Source organism: Hydra vulgaris, chromosome 06 (genome assembly GCF_038396675.1).
Source record: "Hydra vulgaris chromosome 06, alternate assembly HydraT2T_AEP".
NCBI lineage: Eukaryota > Metazoa > Cnidaria > Hydrozoa > Anthoathecata > Hydridae > Hydra > Hydra vulgaris.
In genome coordinates this window covers 26,671,154-26,698,851 of record NC_088925.1, presented here as the reverse complement: position 1 = coordinate 26,698,851, position 27,698 = coordinate 26,671,154, and the positions used below count along the sequence as shown (strand labels likewise).

At 27.6% G+C, this 27,698-nt stretch overlaps 1 protein-coding gene across 1 annotated transcript in view; it reads left to right on the top strand.

The window, feature by feature from the left end:
- Nucleotides 1–27,698, top strand: part of LOC100213858 (broad substrate specificity ATP-binding cassette transporter ABCG2) — a 48,210-nt gene that overhangs the window by 19,091 nt on the left and 1,421 nt on the right. The window contains exons 8-15 of the mRNA XM_065799725.1: nucleotides 5,738–5,919; nucleotides 5,998–6,063; nucleotides 9,171–9,253; nucleotides 11,214–11,303; nucleotides 13,235–13,359; nucleotides 13,555–13,709; nucleotides 14,652–14,741; nucleotides 18,149–18,213. Of these exons, the coding sequence (XP_065655797.1) occupies nucleotides 5,738–5,919; nucleotides 5,998–6,063; nucleotides 9,171–9,253; nucleotides 11,214–11,303; nucleotides 13,235–13,359; nucleotides 13,555–13,709; nucleotides 14,652–14,741; nucleotides 18,149–18,213 (856 nt within the window). The remainder of the gene's footprint in view (nucleotides 1–5,737; nucleotides 5,920–5,997; nucleotides 6,064–9,170; nucleotides 9,254–11,213; nucleotides 11,304–13,234; nucleotides 13,360–13,554; nucleotides 13,710–14,651; nucleotides 14,742–18,148; nucleotides 18,214–27,698) is intronic.

Here is a 27,698-nt window from a genome sequence, read left to right as displayed (position 1 = left end):
TATTTCTATCAATTTTTACAAAAAGTACTAGAATTCTGACCAAGAAAGAGCTTGTAATTAAGATAAAGTGCCAATAAATGATCAGAACAGATCATATTTTCAAACTATGATGTTCATTTACCTAAAAAATGTATTTAAGTAAAATCTTATTCGAATTTGGAAAAGCAATTGGGATTTTAAGATTTTTTTTTAAAAAAAGGAATCTTCAGTCTGGGTTTTTTCGCTACAAACATTTATATTTTATGATACCCCTAAATTTATCATTTTAATTTTTTTCGTCTTTTCATATTTCACAGACCTGATCATTTAACGGAAATATGTCGTAGTCAACAAACCATCATACAGACACTATAATGTTTTAAAATTGCCTAAACTACACCGAGTAAGTAACAAAGATATTTAAGGGGCAGATCGAGATTCTTTCACCGCACAAGGGCAGCAACTAAATTTAATCGGATTATTTAAATATCTAGTAAATTAGGTAAGTAAAAGGTCATATTTAAATACAAAAACTGATTATTTTTTTTTTTTTAATTTACAAATATACATTAAATATCTACGAAAATTTTGCATTTGTAAATTTAAAAACAAAAATTTTTTTTTAATTATTGTAACTATTGGTTAATAATTAATAATATTATTATTTAATGTTTTTTATTATTTAATTATCTTCTTTTATGTTTTATTATATGCTAATTTATTATATGGAAAAATAATTAATTAATAATTATTAATAAATCTTTTATTATAAAGACGTTATTAACTTATTTTAAATTATAATATTTATTAATAGGCAAATTTTTTTTGTAACTTTCCTAACTTAAGATAAACAGTAAGAATGTAAATAAAGAGTTTTTGAATAATAAAAATAAATTAATAAAATAATTTATTAAACATATTACACAATCTTAATTGGAGAATAACTGACATCAATTAAAAATAAAAATAAAAAGTTTTATTCAACTTTGAAATTAATTATCTTGCTTTTTAATGATGACACGTTTTTCACATCAAAAAAAAATTGATCAACTTAATTCATTTCTTTGTCGTGCATACTAATTTTTTACTAGTCTAGCATGACACTTTAAATCGGAGACTGTTTTAATTTTTTTTTTTTTTTAACCATGATCTTAAGAATTTTAAACCAATTGGGAATACCGCATTATACGCGGTGTCATCAGGCTGGCTAGCACCTTGATATATGTATATATATATATATATATATATATATATATATATATATATATATATATATATATATATATATATATATATATTATATATATATATATATATATATATATATATATATATATATGTATGTGTATATATATATATATATATATATATATATATATATATATATGTATATATATATATATATATATATATATGTATATATATATATATATATATATATATATATATATATATATATATATATATATATATATATATATATATATGTATATATATATATATATATATGTGTGTGTATATATACTTTAGTCGTTAGGAAAGTTCATAGAACTCCCCATATTAAAAAAAAAAGAGTTTTTTTTAATTTAATTTTATTAAATGTTCAAAATAATGTCTATCATTATCTATACTAAGTTGCATCCTTTTAAGCCATTTTTCAAATGTTTTTTTATACTCTTCTTTGGGTAAACTTTGAAGTAGCTTCGTTATGCGAGTTTTTTGACTTTCGATGTCAGTATCGTCATCAAGATTTTTTTTTATCAAGTCGAATAGCCAATAATCGGATGGAGCTAAGTCTGGTGAGTATGGTGGGTGGCGAATTATTGTAATTCCAGTTTGGTTCAGACAATTTGTGACGGTTTGAGTCACATGGGGTCGAGCGTTACCATGGAGAAATTTTAAGTTTTTGAGTGCCTGTTTTAGGTCTTTGCTTATTTGTTTCGTGTATAAGAGGTTTCAAACAATTTTTTATATAATATTCGCTAGTAATGGTGTCTCCTTTTTCAACATAACCCAAATGAACAACACCTGTTGTTTTGAAGAAGATGTAGAACATGTTTTACGGCTGAAACCTGTCACATCTTACTATAGTTCTTGGACTTTCACCTTCACCGACCCAACTAGCGTTAGCCGACTTTTGTCCAACTTGTCTCAAATAAAACCATGACTCATCCCCTGTAATAATATCATATAGTCTCCATGGGCCATTTCTGAAACTCTATTCTTGCATTTTTGATCGGTTAACTCATGGGGTATCCAATGTGATGTTAATTTTCTTTTTTTAAGTGCATTGTGAATGATTTTGTTGATTGTAAAATGATCAATCGATGTCAAGGATTTTCTTCAATAATGGCTTGCACACGTTTAATATTCTCAGCTGTATATGTGGTTTGAGGGTGCCCTGAGCGAGGATCATCTTCAAGACTCTCTCTACCATCTTTAAATAAAGTAGCACACTTGGCAACTGTACTATATTTTGAAGCTTGGTCACCATGAACTAAAACCAATTCATCGGTTATGGTTTGTGCTGAAACTCCAAATGTAGAGCTCAGGTTTTAATATATGCTCAATATTCAAATTTTTCTATTTTTAAATTTTTTCTTTTAAGCATATATAATAAAATTTTAAATAACTTTTTAAATAAACATTCAAAATTTTTCAACAAGTACTTAAAATTTCATAATTAAACACAGTTTAAAATGATGTATAATTATTTTGTTATTTCCTGTCTCATTGTATTTTTATAGAGAAGTTACATATATACACACACACATATATATATATAATTAGGTCGTTAGAGAAGTTCTATGAACTTCTCTAACGACCTAAGTATATATATATGTGTGTGTGTATATATATATATATATATATATATATATATATATATATATATATATATATATATATATAAATATATAAACGATATCAAAAGATAATTTAAATATTCTAAAAGATAAAAGTTTTTGCGTAATGCAAAACTGCTGAACGCGTAGGCAAATCGCCTTTTCACAAGCAAAATGCAAGCTGCGTAACGCTTCTTAACAAGGCCTGTATTATATGTATGTAATTGGTTGTTATTATTATATATATATTTATACTATACTTATATGCCGGGGAATAAATTCATACAAGTTAGTTATAAAATCCTGGGGTTTGTTGTGCCATTCTCTTTGAAGTACTTCAAAACATTCTTCAGCATTTCGGGGAGCATGTTTGACCTTCTTTCTGTCCAGGTAATCCGGAATATGCTTAATTATATTCAAAACTGGACTTTGGGGAGGCCAGGTCATCAATTCCAGAACTCCTTCCTCTGCCATTTCATTTAAATAATTTTTTGCCATTCGGGAATGTTTTGGGTCATTGTCCTGCTGCAGAATAAAATTATGACCTATTAGTCTTATTCCCGATGATACAGCATGGTGCCTTAGGATATCCACATAACATTCCCGGTGAGTCGCCCCCCTATTTTGATCAAATCACCTACTCCTGATAAAGATAAACAGCCCCAAACACCATAATAATGGTTTTCAAATTGCAACACACCCTCTTAATCCCCATTTAAGTAGGTGCCGTTGAATAAAAGAAGAACTGATATTTTTCCCAGTTGCTGTGTTAATGTCTTTTGCTAGCTCGGTTGATGGTTTTTTTGTATTTCTTAAAGATAGGGTTTTTAAATATTTATTGTCATCTTTTGTTAGCGTAGGAGGTGTACCATTTTTCTTTCTATCTTCAAGGAAGCCAGTTTCTCTGATTTCTGTAACAACAATCTTCAAATATCCTGTTTTGGATGTAGTTGTTATGACACATCGTTTTAATAAATAAACAAACAAATCCCTTATGTTTTCTCATCAATTTTGTTTATTTTTTCAAAATAATATATTCTTTCAACTTTTCTTATATATTTTTAAACTTAAGTATGCTTTAAAAAAATTACATAGGAAAAAAATTGTAAATACGTCTAATTATACAAGTGGTCTAAAACTTATTCACAGTACTGTACATACATACATACATACATACATACATACATACATACATACATACATACATACATACATACATACATACATACATACATACATACATACATACATACATAGATACATACATACATACATACATACATACATACATACATACATACATACATACATACATACATACATACATACATACATACATACATACATACATACATACATGCATACTAAGGTAGGTCGATTTTGGTATATAAGTACTGCTAAACAATATAAAGTTGGATATTTATATGTAAGTAACAAAAATAGCAAACTTAAGTGTTTTAACTGAATATTTTTTTGCAAAACTTTGATGGAGTAAGTAGATTTGAATACTTAGTAAACTACTTTTTGCTGTTTTATAAAATTTATTTTTCTTCATTTTTTTAAGCACACACGTATTGTATTTTGTTTGTAGACAATATTTAACTTCGTAGTTTTGTAGTCTTTAGTAAAATTTCTGACTGCTTTTTAACTTAACGCCAAAAAATCAAATTTATAAGCGGCTAATAAATATTTCTTAAAATATACTTTTTAATTTGCCTGAGTCTATACAACTAGATTTACATGCTTAACTGGTTTATATTTTATAAATGTTACTTTTGTAGAATGATATAATGTAGTTAAAATAGATTAAAGTGAACAATAAGCACGTTTTACTTGTAAATTAGTAATATTGTTATCTTATATCGAAGTGGATCCACCAACTACAAAAGAGTTTTTTGATGAAGATATATTATCATTAAAAATAAAATAAAGCCTAATATTCAAGACCTTCCCTCTCATTCCCAGAGTGTTAAGAGATGTGTCAAATTAGTTTCTGAAGCTTCTAACACAGTATATGGATTTGAAGCCAGGCATAAATCTATACTAACAAAACTACTTAGCAGAAAAATGCTTCAAAGGTTTATGTCGAAAGGACATTATTCTTATTCGTACAATGATCTATTTTCTTAACTTGCTTGTTACATTCTTGAAATAATTTTTTTTTTTAGTTTAATAGTGCTTAAATAACTTATTAAACTAATAATGATTATTTATTGGATTTTATTGAGCGTTTAATTAGTTAATCGATGTAATGCAACAAATAAAAAGTTTATACTTAAGTATGAATTAGACTTGTAATATTTTTGCTGAATAAAACGAAACAATAAACCGTATAAATGATTTTAAATACAAATATTTGAGTTATTCCTTGGTGTGTCAAACTTTTTTAATTGAAATTTTGTCTGAACGTATTGAAAAGTATGAATCCACAAGCAAAAAGTTAATATTTTTATACCAAATGTTAATGAGGGTACTTTTAAATTTTGATCGCTAATCCGCAAGCCGCCGTTTGACTAAAAACCTTTAACTTTTTATTTTTTTGTTTTATATATATATATACAACTTTCAGTACCTTAGCCGTTAAGATTTTAAAAAAAAGTGAATAATCGACCTACCCTAATACATACATACATACATACATACAAATATATAAACATATTAATATATATACATATATTTATATATATATATATATATATATATATATATATATATATATATATATAGAGAGAGAGAGAGAGAGAGAGAGAGAGAGAGAGAGAGAGAGAGAGAGAGAGAGAGAGAGAGAGAGGGAGAGAGAGAGAGAGTGTGAGAGAGAGAGAAATATTTTTTTTGATATAATTATAGAAAATTTTATATTCAATAAGCTTTAACATTTAATAAATACATAAATACTTTTTGATATTCCTCACAAGTTGAAGATGGTGTTAATAAAGAGGAAACAGTGTCAAATGAATCATTGGTAAAAATGTATAAAAATTCGGACATGTATGTGAAAACAATGAGTGAAATAAAATCTGTTTATGATAGTTCAAAATATATTGATGAAGTTGAAATTCGCAATAAAAATCAGTACCCATCCTCATTTTTTAGACAAGTAAGTGCTTTTTTATGACATTGAATATTTTTATTAGTTTTTTTAAATAAATTTATTAAAAAGTTAAATACTTCTTAGATTCGATTTCTCTCAGTAAGATCAATGAAAAATATGGTTCGTGATCCAAGAGGTCTAATATCTCAGGTAAAGTTTTTATTTAACGAAAATAAATAATTGTATAATTGAGTAGGTACGGGTGGGATGAGTTGGCTATTTGCCTTACTATACTATTCAAATCATTCTAAATTTTCATAACCCAAGATAATTCAAGTTGTCACTCTCAAATTTTTGTTATAATATCTAATTGCTATACAAATGTTATTGTTAGCATTTTGTGTATCAAACTAAAAGTCTTTACTTTAAAAATCATTTTAATGACATTCTTAAAGATTCAAGACACCTGACGGTGATTCAAAAGTAGGTTATAAATATTTGCAATATAATGATCTAAATGTTTTTTAGTGTATATAATATTATCAATTTAATGTTTTATTCCACATAGCTTAGGGAGGGTAGACTATTTTTTAATAGATAGTAGTGAACTGTGGCTCTTTCCTACCCTGTTTTACTTTTTTTTTACTTTATTGTAAAACATATTCAACTTTAAGAATAAAAGTGACCTGTACCCTTTTTATGTATCAAATAAACATAGATGTAAATCTGGGTTGTAAATGTTGTTTACTGCCAAAAATAATGAACCTGGGCCTTTTTGACTATACTCATGGCCTTGTGCTTTTTTGGTGAGACTAATCATAGAGCTTAGTAAAACTCTCTATGAGCTGGCCTTAAAACCATTAAACTGAGTTTTGGTGCTCAAGTCTCATTAAAAGATATTAGAGAAGCACTACTAAAGAAGCACAAGTAAAAAGTCATAAGTATCCACAAGAAGGCCCAGATTCATTATCTTTGGCAAAAAAATGACTTTAAGTTCTTAAATCAATGGCTTCCAGTCCATATAGCAATGACTTCTAGTCCATATATCAATGACTTCCAGTCCATTTATCAATGACTTCCAGTCCATATATCAATGTACTTATCTAATGGTAAGATTGAAAAAGCTGAAAAAGAGTGTTGCAAATAAATATGAATTTGAAGTCAGAGAAAGAAAGAAGATTAAAATAAGAAATATACTTATAAGAAAGATAAAAAAAGGTACAACTTAAAAACAAAAAGTATGGGAGCAACGAAAACAAGAAAGATACAAAATTTAGTCCTATATGTGAATAAAGTGGGGTCATACTCTTTGTGGTAGATCTGGTGTTAGTTGAATAAAAATTGGTCCAAGGAAGGCTAAAGAAGAACTTATGTATTATGTGTCTTTTTGACAATGGTTTCAAGAAAAGTTTGTTAAAGAAAATGCAATTGTAGGTGATGATTATATATTTACATGTGGTGGCTGCTGAACAATACTGTTCCGGTACAACACTGTTATGGTACAACACATTTGTCGCACAACACTGTTGCTGTACAACACTGTTGCTGTACAACACTGTTGTGATACAACACTGTTGTGATACAACACTGTTGCGATACAACACTGTTGCTGTACAACACTGTTGTTGTACAACACTGTTGTGATACAACACTGTTGTGGTACAACACTGTTGTGATACAACACTGTTGTGGTACAACACTGTTGTGGTACAACACTGTTGTGGTACAACACTGTTGCGGTACAACACTGTTGCGGTACAACACTGTTGTGATACAACATTGTTGTGGTACAACACTGTTGTGATACAACATTGTTGTGGTACAACGCTGTTGAACACCACAGTATTGTATTTTACTAGTTGTTATTTATTATTGGTTTTATTTACAAACTGAAATTTTTTTTTGTATTATACTAAGGCTATGTACTTTTATAGAGAAAATTCACAATCTTTTTATTAAAAAATTTTTTTCTTTAAATATTGCTGTTAATTGTCATAAAAGTTTTCATAGGTTTTTGTTAATATATATATATATATATATATATATATATATATATATATATATATATATATATATATATATATATATATATATATATATATATATATATATATATATATATATATATTTATATATATTATTTATATAAAATTTAAGTTATTCATTTTTTTTTTAAACTATTATTTTTTCTTAAATCTCTATATACTTGAGGGTTTTTTAAGACCCAGTTGATATACTTTTGAGAAAAATCATTTTTTTACTAATATATGGTAACCAACATAAAGTTAAGGTCCATGCTTGGTGACCTAAAAATTTAAATAAAACCAATAACTTTTTAGTTACTTTCAAACTCAAGTTTTGTCTGTTTTTATTGATGAACCTTTAAAATTGAAAAGTACCAAAAAATTATGATCTTAAAGTTCAAATTATTACCAACTGCTTGCAATATAGACACTAGAATTTTTATTTTTCTAATAATTTAGTTTTAATAATTGTTTTATTAACATAAATTTTAAATTATAATTATAGTTTTAAATTTATTTAATGAAGTTTACATTTATCGTTAAGAAAATATTGACAAAACTTAATAGGGTATCTATATTACTTTTACATACTTACAAGTAATATACAGCAAAAAAGTAGTAATCTTTATTTTCGAATTTGTTAATTTTACATTGTGAAAGTTGAATAACTCTTGAGAACGATCTACATGATCCTTATGTAATCCTTGAGAATGATCTACATGATCCTTATCTAAACCAAAAAAAGAGTAATATGTTTTGTTTGAATTCAAAGCATATTTAAGTTAGCAAAATGACTTTGCTGTGTTGTGGAGGAGTTCAAATTGTATTGATGAAAAACCTTTTTTATTCGTCAGAAAAAAATATTTTTTAAATGCCAGTTACTCTTGACAGGCTATTGTTGTTCTTTTAGTCTTTTGTTGATTGATTAGTAACTGCGTTATGCATTAGTAACTGCATTAGTAATACCTTCTGCAACTTGTTTCTTTACACAGCAGCCTTGTTTGTCAAGATTTGTTTTTTAATAAAATAGTTATAAGAGAGTTGTAATAACAATAAAAAAAATTGAGTGACCTCTTTGTTTGAAGTGGTGTTCTTCCATTGAGGATGTGATTGTTATAAAAAAATATTGTTTCAAGTCTCAGCTCAACATTTCATAATATAGAATATTGTAATATAGACACATTTAATAATATTAAATAAGAACAATTTATTTTTTATAATGCTTTTTTTTTTTTTACGGTTTCTTTTTCTTGTAATTGTTTTAAGTAAAGTTTAATAATACATTTATTATAGCTTTTTGTAGGTGTTGTTAACGCAGCAATTACTGGAGCCATTTATTGGCGACTTAAAAAAGATTCTGCAGGGATTCAAAATAGGTATAATTATATGAAAAAGATCTTGTAGTGATTTAACAATGATATTGTAATTTTGATTTTAAAATATTTTAATAAAATTTAATTAAGCTTAAAACCAGAAACCATTTTACTTAAAATGTTTATAGAAAAGTCATTTCCACCTGTCACCTAACCAATTGTTTTAAATCAGTTGTTTCTGCTTGTAGTTATTTATTGAATTTGCATTTATTTTTGCATTTGTTTTTTATACTTTAATATAGATAAATAGATAACAACAATATTTTTCTGTTAGGCTCTGATATATTAGAGCCTAATAGAAAAATATTGTTGTAATGATGTCAAAGTTAAATCATTCATTTTACAGAATGAAAAGAAAAGTTTCAGTTTGGTATTAGTAAAAAATACTTCTGATTTGATTCTGACTCTCAGAACCTGTTGCTTTTTTTGATTTTTAGAAAACTTTTGAAAATTTGCTATTTCATCTTCTAGAAAAGTTTAAATACCAATCAAACATCAACTGTAAAGTTCACATGTCATTGTGTACCTTTTCTTCAACAGTCAGTCAGTTTGGGCTTAATGCAGGACTTTGCAACAGAGGTCTAAAAATTGGCTCCAGGCTCCAGCTTCATTAAAATTTTTTGCTCTAGCTCCGGCTAAGGCTCCGGAACAGCTCTGGAGTGGCTCCGGATAAAGCAAATCAAAAAGAAATCTTATATTGTTTTATTACATTGATATAAATGCTATTAACATTTTATTAACCAAAATCTTGATTCATTTAAAAATAAAATATTATCTAAAATATCAGATTTGAATGAGGATCCAGATCGCTCAATATAAATGCAGATCGCTCAATATAAATGCAAATTGCTCAATATAAATGCAGATTGCTCAATATAAATGCAGATCGCTCAACATAAATGCAGATCGCTCAATATAAATGCAGATTGCTCCACATAAATGCAGATCGCTCAATATAAAGTGCAGAAAATATATTTTTAAAGTAACTATATTGATGTTTTGAAGTAAATTTTGCTTTGGATCATAAATGGAAAGAACTTTCAAGTTTTCAAAAAGTAAGATTGAATTGTATTTGAATCATGGAGTAGTCTTCCTGAGTGATACATCCAACTTAAGCTATTGGCATTTTTGGATCTACATATTATTGTGAGCAGATATTTAGCAACACAAACAACATTAAAACTTGAGATGCTCTCTTAATGATGTTAGACTTTTGTCTTAAATTGAAGACCTCTAATTATGAACCCGAATTATAAAAAACAAGTGAATCAATTCACTTACAAATATATCACTAATCTTATTATTCATTTTTATTAAGTTGTTCGCTTTAGTTATTATTTGTTTATTTACTTTACAATATGTAAGAACAAATATATGACATTTAAATATCATTGAATTTTATAAAATAATATTTTGTTGGTAATTTATACAGTTTTTTACACTACCTTTCTTAAAGCTCGTATTAAGATTTTTCTAAATTATTTACAGAAAATTGTCTCTCCACTTAAAATATGTTGTTAACCAATGGTCTAGAGGGAAATTTTCTAATGACTATTGCTTTCCTCCCCCCTCTCCATATAGTATGGGTTAAATCTAATTTTATAACAAAAATATCTTTAAAAGTTAGTTTTGATGTTTAAAAGTTAGTTTTGAACACTTTACCAAACCCAATAGTTAGAATTAAAAAAATCAACTAAACTACCCAAATGTAAATTACTTATTAGAGTTTATTAGAAGATATTATTGCGTTTACTATTAATAGTTGGTCAACAAGAGTTTAGAAAATTGATTATCAATCAACCACTTTGTAATCCATTTTCTAATTTTTTTTTTCTGAAATATGATTATATTCGTTTCCATATTAATCCTTTATCACATAAATCTTTTATATAATAATAATAATCCTAACAAGTAATTATTTTTATTTCATGAAATTTAAAAGTTTTTTTTTTTTTTTTAATAGAGAAGGACTTTTTTACTTTATACTGATGAACCAAGTATTTTCTAACTTGAGTGCTATCTCAATTTTTTACAATGAAAGACCCATTTTTCGGTAAGTTTTAAATTTCGGTGAGATTTTTGATTATAACTTAGTTTATCTGTTAATTGTATAAGCAACTTTAAGTTTTTTTTATTTCTCTTAAATTCTCCAGTCATAAAATGTCTAATGCACTTAAAAGTTGACTAATAGTAACAGTAAAAGAAGACTTCTCTCTCTAATATCAAATACTCATAAGATGGCTGTATGATGAATAAAAATTGAAAATGAGAAACTATTTGATTCATTCGTTGATTATGAATGGTTGTTATCCAAAAATAGAATAGTTATTGTCCAAAACAGTTATACTTCTTATATTTAAATCTAATTTGAAAAAAAAAATGTATTTATTCAACACACTAATAAGGTAAAATGTAAAAACTGAAAATCTAAAAATTTAAATTTTTTTAATTTTATTATGGAAAATATCATTGCCCAATTACCAAAAAATAGTTACTAAGAAGTATATATTTTATTAATATCTTTCAAAAAAAACAACCCTAAAACTATGAAACATGAAAATCAAAACTTTCTTCTAAAAACAACAACAGAAGAATGAGACTATTACTGTCATCCAATATGAAGTTAAATTGTCAGGTTTAATTAGCTCAGTGTAGAGCACAAAGAATCTTATGAATAAGCAAAAAAAGTGTCTTAACCCTAAAATAATAAAGCACTTATACACATTACTGGTTAGACCACCCTTACAATTTACAGCTCCAGTATAGAGTCCAAGTAATAAAAAAGTATAAATGGATTGAAAAAAATCCAAAGATAAGCAATAAATCTAGCTCCTGAACTAGAACGTTTAAGTTATGCTGAGAGATTGATAAAGTTGGGTCTCACAATACTTGAAACAAGACATATAATCATTAAAAGTAACTTTAGGTGATTTTATTGTAATTTTTAAGTTCTTTAACACCTATAAGCTTTCAAGATTTGAGAAGGTATCAACAATTTAGACAAGAATTTTAAGATGTTCACCTTAAAGTAGATATAAAAATATAATTAAGAATAAATCTATAGTATATAACATTATTTAAAAAAATTCCTTTTGGTATAAAAATATTTAAATCAATTATCACAGAAAAGCTTATTTATTTTTTCACAAAAATTTGAAGTTTTAATGTGTTTGTATTTTTCAGAATGATTTTTATGATAACTATAAACACAACACCTTTGTTGTTGAGGGTAGCGTCTCATAGCAAAATTTTTTCCCTTCATTCTAATGTCAGTTGAAATGGTTTTCTTATTTGTCAATTTTCCTGAACACTATTAAGATAATTTTTAACTAATCATCTTTGACATATTTGCTCTGTTTTCTTACCTGGGTTACTATTAAAGTGTATAACTTTAGGGTTCACAACACATGACTCTAGAACTATAGAAAGATACATTGCATAAAACTTGGCTTTTAACATTTAATTGTCATTGGAGAGTCATCTGAAAATATAGGCAGTTTTGAACACCCCAGGTAATTTACCCAACTTCCAAAGTTTTAAATGGAATTTTGGTTTATGTTGTTATCATCACAAAATTCCAATTCAGATTCTCTCTGAATCACCAACTTCACTATGAATATATTCAGATGCATCATTTTTCCAAACAGCAGCCAGAATTTTATCAATAATCACTATATTTTTACTTAATATCTTCCTTTCTTTGTATTAACTTATCTCTATCAGATTGCTCTTTAACTTATCTCTGTCAGATTGTCCTTAAACTTTGTTTATCAAAACCAATATAGAAGCCAAACTTTAAGGTTTCTTTTAAAACATTAAACTGAGTAAATTTTATTAGCTTTATTAGTCAAATCTTTTGTTTTTTGATTTATACTACACTGTTGTTAATGACCCTTTTTTGTTGTCAAAGAGTTGTTGACAAATTGCTTTATTTATTGTTTTATTTAGAGTCAACCTTTTTTATTAATGCAATAATATTTTTAGAAATGAATGTTCTAATGGATATTATAGAATTTCTTCATACTTTTTATCCAAGTTGTTCTTTGATGTGCTTCCTTTACGTATTTTACCATTAATTATATTTTCACTCATGGTTTACTTTATGACAGGTTTGTTTTCTGATTACAACAAATATTTATGATTAAGTTTTTCTTTTTTAGTAATTGTTGCTTATTTACTATTATTTACTTTTTTATCTTATATAGTGACTGTGTTTTAAAATTTTTTATTTGTTATTTTTTTTATTTGTTATTTATTATTTATTATTATACTTATTAAATAAATAAAATTTTATTTGTGTTAAGGTTTAAAGTTAGGAGTGGATAATTTCTTTATATTTGTGGTATCACTCTTAACGGCCAATCTCACTGGTTCTTCAATCTGTATTTTTGTTAGTAGCAGCACAAGTAACATAGCTGTTGCTAATTTACTGGTCACTCTTCCATTTGTATTTATGCAAGTATGAAATTAAAACTTTAAAAGTATTTTGAAACTTATTAGATAGTTTATACATTATTTATATTAATTAGATTCTAAGAATTGCAAACTATTTCAAATAACAATTTCAAAATTTGGAAAAACAAATCAGATATTTTTTGTGGTTTATTTGTCAACAATAAAATTTTATAAGAAAAATAATAGCAACATAAGTGATTTCTTTAAACTGCAAAAATAGCAATCTTGTTTCGATGTTCTAACATTGATTATTATAATAATAATCAATGCTAGAACATCAAAACTAACTTTTTTGTTTAGTAAAAACTGTTGTGTTCCTAAGGGATTTCTATTAGGTCTTTTTCTGTTAGGTCTCCTTTTCTAAAATCTGCAGTTTACACAGTTTAAACATACTGTTTTCTACAAAATTGTAGTAACTTGAGTTCTTAAAAAAGGGTTTTTGAGGCTTTTGGTGTATGCTTACTTCTACTTTTTTGAGGCTTTTGTCTTAAGCTTACTGCTACTTTAGTCAATGAAAACAAGATCTTTTAAAGTCGTGTAAGATTTAAAAAAGTTGCATGTTTTAAAAATATTAAAATCAATATGAATAACTGGGATATTAATTTAAGTTTGACAGATAGATTTTGTTCTCTTTGCAAAGTACAAAATGGTTAAAATAAGGTAAAAAGTTATTTTAAAATTTTTCTTAAATTAAAATATTTTCTACATTCCCAGTTCCCAGTATTTAGCATTCCCAGTATTTATCATAATGAAAAAATGAATCTATGTTTTTTAAAGAATTATGTGTTTAAAAGAATAAATTGTCAACTAAAAATCAAAAAATTTTAAGTTTACATACAGCTTAAGTAAAATTTATTTAAATTACTTTATTTTCTACTTTTACATGTAACATGAATTTTTGCTTTGCTTTGTAACTAATACAAACACTTTTAAATAACATTTTTAGGTGTTTAGTGGATTTCTGCTAAATTTAGCTAGCATTACTAAAGTGTTAAGGTGGTTGCAGTATCTTAGTATATTTAGGTACTCTCTTGCTGTAAGTATTTTTTATTTTGTCATGTATATTTGTATGTATGTATATATATATATATATATATATATATATATATATATATATATATATATATATATATATATATATATATATATATATCTATATATATATATATATATATATATATATATCTATATATATATATATCTATATATATATATATATATATATATATATATATATATATATATATATATATATATATATATATATATATATATATACACAATGTCATGCTCATATAACATAAAGCATTTTTTCATGTTTTATAACAACTTAAAAAAAATCTTATTAACATTAGTTCCTCTACGACAATAGGTAACTTTTGTAATATCTTTGACACGGCTGTTTCACTCATAAAAACAAGCGTGGCGTGAGTTTATCAAAAAAAAAGTATTTTTCGCGTAAAAAGTATAAAAGTTCAAAAACTTTAAAATAATAGTAACTTTTTTCTATAAATACTTGCATCTTCAACTTAAAAAAATATAGAAGATCAATCTTTCCTTGTTAAATAAATATTTACATTAAGTGGAATAAAAATAAATATTGCTAAAATATTTTTAATTATTCAGAATCACTTTTCTGGTTTTTGCATATTTTGCGGAAAACCTGAGTTTGGCCAACTAAGATTTGATAACATAGCTCTGTGCTTGATAGCTGAAATTTGGAACACTTAGTCATGAATGTCCATTCTATCAGATTCCTACGTCATCCTTGTGATTTTTTTACAAAAAGACTTTTTTTAAAGCATTTGTATTTTTTTAATTAATTGTTTTTAAATGCAAAGCATAACTTTTTTGATGGATAAAATTTCAACCTTTTATGTAAATGAAAATAAAAAAATTATTTTATGTACCCTCAGCTATGTTATCAAATATGTTTTCAAAAATGTCATGTTTTACAACAAATCTTGTTAGTTTTATGTGTACATTTGTGTTGACATTTTATTGCGATGGCATAACCTTTATGTGTTACATCCCAAACTATTGTTTAACAAATTTTGTCTAAACAACTGTTTTGGCAAGTCAATTTTCGAAGTATAAAGTAAACAAAATTATGCTGCATTTTTCACAGATAAGTTGTTAAATCCACTTTTATCTAGTGCATTTTTTTTGTTTATTAATATTATTTTATTTGTTTGTATTGTATTTATTATTAAGTCAATTTTATTTTAATAACTATGTATTTAACTGAGAAGGGAATTTTAAAACAATATATTGGATGGGAAAATGGTTCGGAAGATAGGTGTAACTTTCCTTTTGTTAAGCGATTAATTGAAGCAGATAAGACCACTAACAATGTCATTTCCATTTTAATGACAATCATTAAAATAAGAGGCTATTCATTTAGTTTTAATATGAGCTTTCTTTTGCCAATTGATTTTGATATACCTAGTAATGATGAGTTTGAGAAAATGTGCATAAAGTTAACATGCCAAAAAAAGAAATATAAAAAAAAATGTGCATAAAGTTAACACGCCAAAAAAAGAAATATAAAAAAAATTGTTTTGATTTTAAGCTATAAGGCAAAATAGTCATGTTATTCTCAGGTGGAGATTTTCACTTCATCAATGAAGTTCTGGGACACCAGGGTTTAGCTGCTAGCTTTCCTAGTTCTACAGACCTAGTTGAGTAGAGTTCTCTAAAAAAGAAACCGTTTTTCTATGCCTCACACACCTGCTAACTGTAACGTTAAAGAGGACAATACAATCTCTGGAAAGTGCTTACAAAAAGAACTTGTGTGAAGATAGACAAGGTGGAAACTTAAGAGCACTAGGTAAGTTTCATAATTCAATTATTGCTCCTGTGATTTTCCCCATACTAACTTTAGATAATGTTTTGTATATAATATCTACTTTGTTTTTTTTTTCTACTTGTTTTGTATATTATCTTAAGAGTTGTGTTGAAACTGTATAAGTTATTGTTATAGGAGTGTAAGACTTTATGTTGTCAAGCTGATTCTTCTTTGTTGCATAATGAGAATGTGAGAACAAATGAATTGTGGGCTGCTAAAAGCGTTGAATATTCTAAAACAGCAGAAGCTTTGCGTTTATTATGAAATCAACTTGTAGGCAAAATTACTGAGCTGGGTGTGAATCTAGTATCAACTGGGTGTACTAAGATAGTTTACTGCTTAAAAAACTTATCAAAGGACCAACTGACTATAAAATGGTTTTTCAGGAGAATAAAAACGAATTATCAAAAGATTTAAATTACCTATTTATATATTTAAACAAATGCTTTGTTTTTGTGAGAAGAGATTATTGATCCAAGTGCCATAAATATTTCTACTAAAAAGCGAGGTTAATTCAAAAACTTTAACTCAATTTTAGTCATGAGTTATTTTATTAGACTTTGCTGAGTCTTTATTTGTTAACAACCATGTTATTAGAACAAATACGCAGAAAGAAATTGCTTAAATTTATTAAATGCTTGAGCTTTAAATGTTTAGACTAAAATCCAAAATCGAAATCTGGCTTTATTTTGTAATGCAGTGAAATTATTATCTAAAATAAGTACTTCTAGATTTAAAAACGTGCTTATTTAACAGCTAATCCCCCTTTTAACGACATTTTTCATAATTTTGCGAAAGTTGTGGTTTGATTTCATACTTCAATAAAGTCTGTTTTAGTTAACCTTTAACAATTAAGTATAGTTTTTTTGTTTTTATAATAGTCAAACAATGAGTGTATTTGATAATAACTATCAGAAATATATTTTTTTGATTTTTATGTGATAAAAAGTAACATTAAATTACTAAAATTCAACCAAGTTCATCATTTGTCGCGTGTTTATTTTAAACTAAAAGAAGTTTTTTCACTAATGAATTTAAAGTTGTATAATGAAAAATTTTATTGGTGTTTTTTTTCTTTCTACAAAACAAAATTATCTCTAATATTTCAAAAGCTATAAATGTTTTAGTAACACCTCTTAAGTCAATATTTTCAAAAAATAACAAGAAGCTCTAAAGCTCGGTTTGAAACAGCCGTGTTGAACTTAGGTGTTGTTATAATGTAGCAGTTGTGTCATAATAATGAGGAATGTTTAAACTTTAGACTACAACTGTCAACTCAAAAAACTCCAAAAATGACTGTCATTGGGATATGATTCTGACAATATATTAAATATTGTTGCATGCTTATATGAGTTAAAATTATTAATTTGAACTATTGGACATTTCTGATCAAATAACATTGTCTCTTGTTTATTATTATTTTTTTAATAATTTAGTTATAATTTATAAAATATAATTACAAGGTATAATTAGCCTAAACTAATAAAAGAATGTTTGTTTTTTTAGTTTGATTTTGGTTTTTATCAGAATTCATTGATTTTAAAAATATTTATGACTTTTAATAACAGTTTTTTAATTGTCTGTATACCATTTAGAGCTTAGAAATCAATGAACTTAAAGGTATGACGTTTTCAGATTGCCCAACAAAAAATCAGACTTGGTAGGTATAATTTTGTAAAGTTCTTTAATATTGATAAATAAACACACTAAATAGCCAATAAACACAGATAACTGTTTTTTTTTATTGTTAAATTTTAAACTGTATTTAATTACTACACCTTTTCAAGATGTAATTGAGAACTTGAAAGTTGTAATTAAGAAAAGTAAGATGTAATTGAGAAATGCAACATGTAATTTAGAAGTCGCAATATATAATTAAGAAACACAATGTAAAGAATGACCAAATTAATTATGTTGGCTAAAAAGAGCTATAATAATACTAGCCTATAACAAAATACATAAAGTATATATATAGTGTAATACAAAACATATATGTATACATAAATCACATTAACATAACAATCATTCTCTTCTTAAAAGTGGTCAGGGGTATTTATAAGTTAAGTTTTTCTGGTGCTTTAGGAATTTGCGAAGATCTACGAGGAATAGTGTTAATTTGTTCTATAGGATTCACTTTGTTTTCTAGTCCCTTTTCAAATTAAAGGAGTTTCATTGCTATCATTAGGGGTTGGGTGATAGTTATCGATGGTTGTTACTTCTAAATTGTTGTGTGATGTATGTATTATAGGAGTTGTTCCAATGGAAGCCAGCTGTTTAGTAGACACTGTAGCCTCATGACCACTAGGAAATCCCACATGAGCATAATGAGGATTTGCTTCGATGAGTTGAACCTCATTTACTGAATCTTCATATATACTTTGCATCGCATTTCTATTTATAAGTACAGGTCCCGGGTTGACAAGCCAGAATTGAGGACCCAGATGATGATCTTCGTTGAAAATTGAAAAGACGTTCATTTGGACTGCAGTTAGTAGAAGTACATAATAGGGATCTTGTAGCATGAAGTGCATCAGGTAGAACTCTTTTTCATGATGATATAGGCAGATTTCGAGATTTAAGAGTGAATAATATTGATTTCCAAATAATTCTATTGTATCTTTCAACTTGCCCATTTCCAGTCGGGTTGTAAGGGGTTGTTCTGCTATTTGCAATTCCTTTTAATAAGAAGCAGTGCTTTAATTCAGAAGATATTAATGAGGATCCATGATCAGAATGAACATAACTAGGCATACCAAACATAGAAAAAAGATCAGCTAAACAGTTTATTATTGTCTGAGTTATCATATCTTTTACAGGATAAGCAAAAGGAAAACGTGAGTATTCGTCTACAATTGTCAGCATATATTGTTCAGGGGTAGAAGAAGGTAATTGACCTTTGAAGTCAATAGATATACGTTCAAATGGCTGGGTTGCTTTAATTAGGTGCACATCATTTGGGCGATAGTACTTGGATTTTATTTCTTTGCATATTCTACAATCTCTGCATATTTGTTCTACATCTTCTATTGAATAAGGGAGGTTTCTTGATTGAATAAAATGATCGAGGCGAGTAACACCAGGATGGTATAGTGCAGCATGCAAATCATATAATGATTCTGAACTTATTGCTGCACATCTAATACAAATAAATGTATCTGGACCACTATTACATTGGCCAGGGCAATATTGGATATCATAAGAATATGGAGACAAGGCTATTCTCCAACGCATTATTTTATCATTCTTTATTTTACTGCTTGATTTATAATCATACATAAATGCCACAGATCGTTGGTCAGAGATGAAAATAAAATGGCGTCATTGATTTATGGCTTCAACTATCGCTTGAGCTTCTTTCTCCACTGATGAATAGTATTGTTCACTCCCTTGAAGGGTTCGTGAATGGAAGGCAACAGGCCTTCCATTTTGGTTAAGTGTGGCGGATATAGCAAAATCAGAAGCATCAGCCTCTACAGTAAAAGGTATATTCTCATCAATGGTTTGCATGGAAGATTGAACAAGCTCATTTTTTAATGTTTCAAAAGCTGATATTTGCTGCTGATTGAGTGGGAATTGGGTAACAGAGTTCAAAGGTCTAATTTTATCTGAAAACTTTCTTATCCATTTTGCATAGCATGAGAACATTCCAATAATACCCTGTAAAGACTTTGCACTATCAGGTGGGAGTAATTTAATGAGAGGAGCAAGTCTCTGAGGATCTGGTTTTAAGGATCCATAAGATATACGGTAACCTAAAAAATCTAAGATCTCAATTGAAAATACACACTTCTCTTCATTAAATGTAATCCCAGCATCAATGGCAGCTAATCTGAACTTAAGTAGATTTTCATCATGTTCTTTCTGACTGTTATCACATATTGTAATGTTATCAATGAAAGGAAAGCAGTCAGTTAGTTTATATGTTCTAACAAAGTTATCTATTTTGCGTTGAAAACATGCAGATCCATTGGTAACTCCAAAAGGCATTCTAGTATAATGCCACAACTTATTGTCAGCTTCAAAGGCAGTATATGGTCAATCTTTTTTTGATAAAGGTATTTGGTAGTATGCTGAGCAAAGGTCGAGAGTACTATAAATTTTGTATTTGGAAATTATGCTTACAATCATTTCAATCTTAGGTAGAGGATATGCGTCCAATTGAATATACTTATTAATAGTTTCAGAATAATCAACAACCATACAACGTTTAGTCTTTTCATTTACTACTAGGACCTGGTCACGCCAAATTACTAGACTCTATTATTCCTGCTTGGACCAGGCGATGGATTTCAGATTTAATAAATTCTTTATCTCTTTGGGAATAATTTCTAGATCTAGTGGCTATCGGTCAACAATCTTTCGTGAGATTAGCAAACAATTCAGCAGGTTCAGTTTTCATTGTTGTTAAAGCTGCGAATGTTATGGGTGGTCTTTTCCCACCATACTTAATGGTAATACTCTCATGCAACTCTTGAAAATCTGTGCCAAGAATAGTATCTATACATAAGTTATCTAGTACATGCAACTTGAATTTGTTATAGATTTTGTTTTGAAGAGTTATTGAAACATAACAATATCCATCTGATTTTGCTGATAAAGAAGGTGATGCCATTCCAATTACACTCTGTTCATAAATAACATCTAAATTGATTAGAGCCACTAGTTTATTATTAATGAAACTTTTATTTATACTCCCACTATCAATTAAAGCTTCACGAGCAGGACATTTAGTATGTGGATGTCTTATATTTCCACAAAACCAGCACAGTTGTTTTGATTTTACTATAGCAGCTAAGTGATTATGAGTCATGGGTTGATTTTGCAAAGATGATTTGATTTCCTGAATAGAGGCAGAGATAGGTATAGTTGGTTGTGAGAATAAGTTTGAATTTTGTTGGGCGACGTCTAAAGATCTAGCTAGGTCAAAGGCTGATGAAAGGTCTTGTTTTGTTTTCTAGTAAGCGTTGGCGTATAATGTTGGAGAGTAAGCCATTTATAAACGCATTGCAAATCATTTCAGATTTATATTGCTCAGCACTTAAAGCAGTGAACTTACAGTCCTTAAACAAATTTTTAAGTTCATTTAGGAATTGATCTATTGATTCACTCGGTTTTTGCTTCCGTGTTGATAAAATGTGTCGTGCAAATATTTCATTCTTTGGTTTTATGTAGATAGACTCGAGAATACTTGTTGCTTGTTCAAAATCATCACACTCTGGTATAAATTCATAGACATTAGGTTCAATAAGGTTTATTAGAAGATTAAGCTTAATGGAGTTATCATCAACTGTACTTACAAAATTGTAAAATGTTCTTAACCTATGGTTGTATGTTTTTTCTGCATCTGTTGAGTTCGGATCTATACCATGTCTATCAGGTTTTATGAATTGCTCCATCTTTCTTTTAATCATAATAATATTAGCTCTTTTGATTGTAAAGAATGACCAAATTAATTATGCTGGCTCAAAAGTGCTATATTAATACTAGCCTATAACAAAATACATAAAGTATATATATAGTGTAATACAAAACATATATGTATACATAAATCACATTAACATAACACACAACATGTAAATAAGAAATCACAATATGTAATTTAAAAAACAAATGTTGTAATTAAGAAATCGTAATATGTAAATGAGAATACATTATTTGTAATTGTGAATTCAATGTAAGCTTAAAGGTCATTATAAAAGATTTTCTTGGACATGCATTTTAATAAATTTTAAAAGTCAATAATATCAAATTTAGCATTTGTATGCACTAGCAATACAGTAATACAGTAATGGAATTGAAAGATCATTGTGTTATTTGTCAATACATTATGAATAGAAAGTCTGTTATTAAATTGAATCCGTGCAAGCATTTATTTCACCAAATTTGTTTACAACCACTTCTGGAACAACCAGAACCACCTTGTCCCATTTGTTGACATGAAATACATACAGCTGAACAAGTTGAAAGAAACATGTTTTATCTTCATCGAATCATAGAAGAATAGTAATTGAATGTGCTGAGTGAAACGACGATTGGGTGACTCTGGCACAAACTTTAGGTGTCAAATATAAGACAGCATACAATTGGGTTCGCAACAGAAATTTAAATTTTATTGGAAGAGGTGGTTTTAAACCAAAAAAATTAACCTATAATCAAATCAAAGAAACACTAATATGGACTGAAAGTGACTGTCAGTTGACATTGGTGGCCATTAAGACAAGGATATCAAGATAATTTAATATTAGCATCAGTACAACTACAATTGCCAATTACCTCGAAGGCAGACTATTTTCATTTAAAAAAGTACACAAGGAGCCTACTACAATGAATAGTAACGAAATAAAAACAAAAGCTGAACATGTTAGGAACATTAACAAACACATCACAAATGGTTATCAGATAGTTTGGTTGGATGAAACAAATTTTAATATTTTTTGTAGAAAAATGCAAGGACATGCCAAACAAGGGGAAAGAGCAATAATGAAAATACCTTCTTCAAAAGGTGCAAACATACATTTGATTGCAGCTATATCAACAACAAATGTAGTCATAATGGAAACTCGTAGAGGATCATTTAAAGCAGATACTGGTAACGAGTGGATATTGGCTTTGTTTAACCAGTGGGTTACATCTGAGAATCATTTAGAGGATTTGGTTGTCGTAACAGATAATGTCCCGTGTCATATTTGTTTGGAAAGGGTGTTTGAAAATTCACCGGCCCAGTTGTTACGATTAGGATTAACTGAGCCGGTGATGATTTTTCACAAACAAAAATAAAAGAAAGTTTTATTTGACACCCAATAGGATTTTTCCAGTTACCGTCTAAACCCCAAATGCCTCTTTCATGACTTTTTATATTTTATTGATATTATATTATTATTTCCAGCTATAAATTACAAAGTATATTAGGACTACAATATTCAAAATACAAAGAACTTTTTATTTTTTATACATTTCTCAATTACAACTTTTATCTTCTCAGTTACATGTTACATTTCTTAATTACATATTTCATGTTCTAAATTACATCTTTTGTTTCTTAATTACAACTTTCATCTTCTAAATTACATCTTGCGTTTCTTAATTACAACTTTCAAGTTCTCAATTGCATCTTGAAAAGGTGTAGTCACAAGATCATTAGATTTAATTACTAGTCATATCTTTAATTTTGTTTGGGTTGGACGAAGTTAATTTGGGTAAGAAGTTTATTTGGGTTAAAAGAAGTTTATTTTGGAAATCCTTTGCAATAGTTTTTTAAGATTGAAACAAAAACTGTTTTTGGTTTTTATATTCTGTGAGAGCAAAAATGGTGGTTGTGCCAAGAGCAATTCTTGGTCTGCGCAATTATTTTCTAATTTCAGTGCTCTTGCAAATTTTTAATGCTTCAATAACTTGAAGCTTTAGACCACATCTTCTGCAAAGAACAAAGTATCTTACTGTATTACTTCATAGTAGAAGTAAAAAGCAGGTCTAATGAATGAGTCTTGATGTATAGCTGGTGTATGTTAGGCATCTGATTGATTTACTATTGAATTGTTGCTGTTCTAAGGTATCTTGAATTCATGTCACCATAAAATGTTTTGTTTTTAGAGGTGTGATATCTTAAGAAAGACTGAGTGGACAGGTTTCTTCCTCTTAACACCGGCCGATTGCTTTTCAGCATAGTAATTATTTGACCTTAAAAATTGTACTATCGATATCTTTTGATGGGTGAATAAAGGTGTAGTAATATTGGTATATTGGAACTATAAATAAAACTTCTTTACTTTTATTCAACAGTTCTTAATAGTGTTTTCTCATCTTTCATCATATTTTCCTCATGCTTCTCCATTCTTCAATATGTTGCATTTTCATTGAATTTCAATTCAGAATGTGTTGCATCAAATTCAGAATGTGTTGCATGAAATTCAGAATGTGTTGCATGAAATTCAGTGTTTCTAATTTTAACTTTTTAAGTTCTCTACTGAAATGATTGTTGTTGCATAATGTTTATACTTGGTGATCTATAAGAATTGAAACCGCTAAAAAGTGAAACATTTGAATCAGTTTTAAAGCCAAATATTGCCTTGAAAACATCTCTAACCAATATTTTATGGGTGTATAGATCTTATCTAAAAGTAAGCCAAAGTATATTTTTTTTAGAGCTTTTTTCTTAATAGAAAACATTCTATTCCAGCATTTTATGATTTAATGTATTAAACATTATTCTAACAGTTGCATCTATTAGTCATTAATTGCTGTTAAAGTTGCCGGAGCAAATAGATTTTCTTTGATGTGTGATCTGTGAAATTTTAAAATCTTTTTAGGATAAATTTTTATCAGGTTTAGTATCATAATTTCTTCATATAGAAATTGGTGTGGCCAGGTTCTATATTTTTGAGACATATACACTTTCTGTTTTATCTCCCTTTCTTTTAAACTTTTTTCTTTTTTCCATTTTACCAAATCACATGTCCACACAACTCAAGAAAATCAATTTTCATACAACTCAAGAAAATCAATGTCCACACAAAGCTCTTATTTCAGTCATATTTATGACTAGGCAAATGCTGCGTTAACAAACAATATTCAAAATCAAATTTGTATTTGTAAAAAATTAAAAAAAAAGGAAGAAAAATTTAAATTTTTTTCTTCATCAATTTTAAATCTTTTCATTATTGCAAGAAATCAAAAAGGTGTTTGACACTAGGCTTCATTATCCTCAGTTTACTAAATTTTGTATTTTATCTCAGAAGTTAGGTTCTAGAGACATTTGGAAAATCTTTAACAATCCTGTTAATAAGAGCTAGTCTTACGTTCTATCTCTAATACATGGGTCATTTTATTTTCTCTCCCAAGGATAAGGCTGAACTATTTTCAAAGTCTGGCCCCACAGCAGAAAATGGTTGTGGTCTCTCCAATCTCTCCTACCCCTAACCCAATCACCAGTCCCCTAGAAAAAAAGTTAATACTTCTTTTTTCATACAGCTTACTTAATAAATATTACTGCATTAGACTAAAAGCTAACAGTTAAATGTGATTATAATAAATTAATCCAAAGAATAAGCAAGGGACAATCAGATCTTAGTATTTTACATATATTTAAAATAATTCAGTAGGGTAAAACAAAACATCTTTAAATATTATAGACATCTCTAAATATCATCATCATAGATATCTCTAAACATTGTTTTCATCTAGGTTTCATTATTACATTATTAAGTAGCCAATTTTTTTTTAACCTAATGGCGGAGTTTTTAATCAGTGAAATGATCAGTCACACCTTCTACGATGACGTTATTTAGAAAAATATTTTCAATTTAAAGAATGGCTTCAGCGTACAAGCGTTTCTGTCCATTACTAGACCTAGCAATTCTTCACCTTTTTTAAAGTTGAAAACGACTTTTCTCTAGTATAATTTGTAAAAGCAGAATAGAGAAACATCCTAAAAACAACAGTAGCATTAGGGAATGTAGATTTAAGTTTTTTTTATTGAATAACCAGGAGTAAATCCGGATAATTTGGTTTCCTGTTTTCAATAGTACCAATTTTAATTAAAGTTGAAATGAAGTAGTTGAAATTTAGAAATTCATTTGGAAAATGAATTTTTGCATTCCTTAGGTAGATTTATAAAAGTTCTCTCCCAGTGAAGTCTGACTCCTCAATAAACACTGATTTATCTTGTTTGCGTTAGCGCTCTTTTTTGTTTCTAATCAACAGAGTACTTGTGGGTGCCCACTAATATCATAGCTTCTTTTTTCAGTTTTTCAAAACTTGATATAACCTTCTGTCCGAAAATAGGCAGAGAGCTCTCTTACTATGTTACAATTTAAATGATATTTTGTTCACTTTGATTATAATTGTGCTTTAGAAGACTATCATAATGGATATCCATCGTCTTATCCAGTTAATTCATTTTTTGAGTCTACTAGCTTCTACTATTGTGTTCCGCTCATGCGTTTTTATTGCGTCATTATTCAGCTCTTTCAAAGCTACCTTGAAGTTTATGCGCATAGTTCATATATACAAATATACAAATACTATTGACAACTAGGATCTTTAAAAAATCATATTAGATAAACGATGCAAAGACAAATTTTACAATAAACAATGCAACAGACAAATTTTACAATAAACAATGAAACATACAAATTTTACAATAAACAATGCAACAGACAAATTTTACAATAAACAATGCAACAGACAAATTTTACAATAAACAATGCAACAGACAAATTTTACAATAAACAATGCAACAGACAAATTTTATTTCTTCGATAAAAAAAACTATGGTTATTTTTTTGAATTTTGTTTTTTTATTCTAAAAAAATAAATTCAAATTATAAATATAGAATTATCTACCTTTTTTTTTTAATTTGTATAATTTATTAAAAAAAATTTTTTTTGAATTAGCTGAAAAAAAATTCTTGCTGGCTAGCCTCTCCGAAAACCCTGGCCTCGCAGCGGCTGCCTATGCTGGACATGTGTAAAGACGGGCCTGTGTGTAATGGACCTGTAGTCTAATATGACTGAATATTGCAGTATTTTTGTCCTCCAAGATACTCCAGTTTCATACAGAAATATTCTATATAATTATTATATGTAATTCTATTGAACTTTTAACTAGGGCTGTTTAAGTGCTTTGCAAACTTATTAAATTACATAATTATCTCATGAGTCCAGTAGAAACCCTTTTATTCTTAGTTTAAAAAAAATGTATATGACTAATAAAATCTTATAAGATTTAATGGGACACTATATTGTTAAGTAATTTTTGAATATAATAATAGTTTATTCCTATAAGAGTTCTATAGATCTTATAGGAATCCTATAGTTCTTATGGAAGAACACTATTTCTCCTTCAGCAATCCTATGGTTCTACTGCATATTTCATATAATTTATATAATTTCTATATGATTTTATAAAACTTTTTGACTAAAAGAACCTATAGGATACCTTTAAGATTGCTATAGGATTCAAATTGGTATCCTACTGTTCCCATAAGAATCCTATAGAACTTATAGAATACATATAAGAATCCTAAAGAAATATTTTTGGTCCTTTAGGAACCCTATAAGACATATCGACTAGGGAAAACAAGCTGTCATCACCTGTTCCATCAACCAAAATTCAGTCTTGCATGACTTGTCTTGCAGCAAAGCATT